The sequence below is a fragment of the Pteropus vampyrus genome, unplaced genomic scaffold (genome assembly GCF_000151845.1).
Source record: "Pteropus vampyrus isolate Shadow unplaced genomic scaffold, Pvam_2.0 Scaffold11122, whole genome shotgun sequence".
NCBI classification, from domain to species: Eukaryota; Metazoa; Chordata; class Mammalia; order Chiroptera; family Pteropodidae; genus Pteropus; species Pteropus vampyrus.
The window spans coordinates 2,047-2,502 of record NW_011899903.1 but is presented as its reverse complement, the minus strand read 5'-3'; the positions used below and the strand labels follow the sequence as shown (position 1 = coordinate 2,502).

Sequence of the window (456 nt, the reverse complement as noted above, 5' to 3'; positions counted from 1 at the left end):
CGGCCCGCACGCGCCCTCGGTGGGCGGAGCCGAGCACCGCAGCGCCGTGTACAACAGCAGCGTGAGCACCAACAGGCTGGACACCGCACAGATGGCGATGATCAGATACACGTTCACATCCACCAGCGCCTCTTCCACGCCCACGGCGCCCACAGAAATCCGCAACGGGGTCTTCGGCGGCTGGCCGCTGTCCACCAGCGACAGCAGCACGGTGGCGGTGACCGCCAGTGCTGGCTCGCCGTGGTCCTTCACCAGCACCAGCAGGCGCTGGCGCGGAGCGTCCGCCTCGTCCAGGGCGCGCGTTGTGCTGATCTCTCCCGTGTACAGCCCCACGCGGAACGGGCTGTGAGTGCCCCCCGCCTCCGGCCGCAGCTCGTAAGACAGCCACGCGTTGTAGCCCGAGTCCACCGCGCGCACCTTCGCCACCACGTGGCCCGCACCCACAGAACGCGCCAC

The 456-nt window shown here is 70.0% G+C and overlaps 1 protein-coding gene across 1 annotated transcript in view; it reads right to left on the bottom strand.

Annotated features, from left to right (window-relative positions):
- Positions 1-10: 10 nt before the first annotated feature.
- LOC105310762 (protocadherin alpha-3-like) overlaps positions 11-456 on the bottom strand; it is a gene marked incomplete at its 3' end in the record, with an annotated part of 2,486 nt that continues 2,040 nt past the window's right edge. Inside the window, exon 2 of the mRNA XM_011386876.1 lies at positions 11-417. Coding sequence (XP_011385178.1) covers positions 11-417 — 407 coding nt within the window. The remainder of the gene's footprint in view (positions 418-456) is intronic.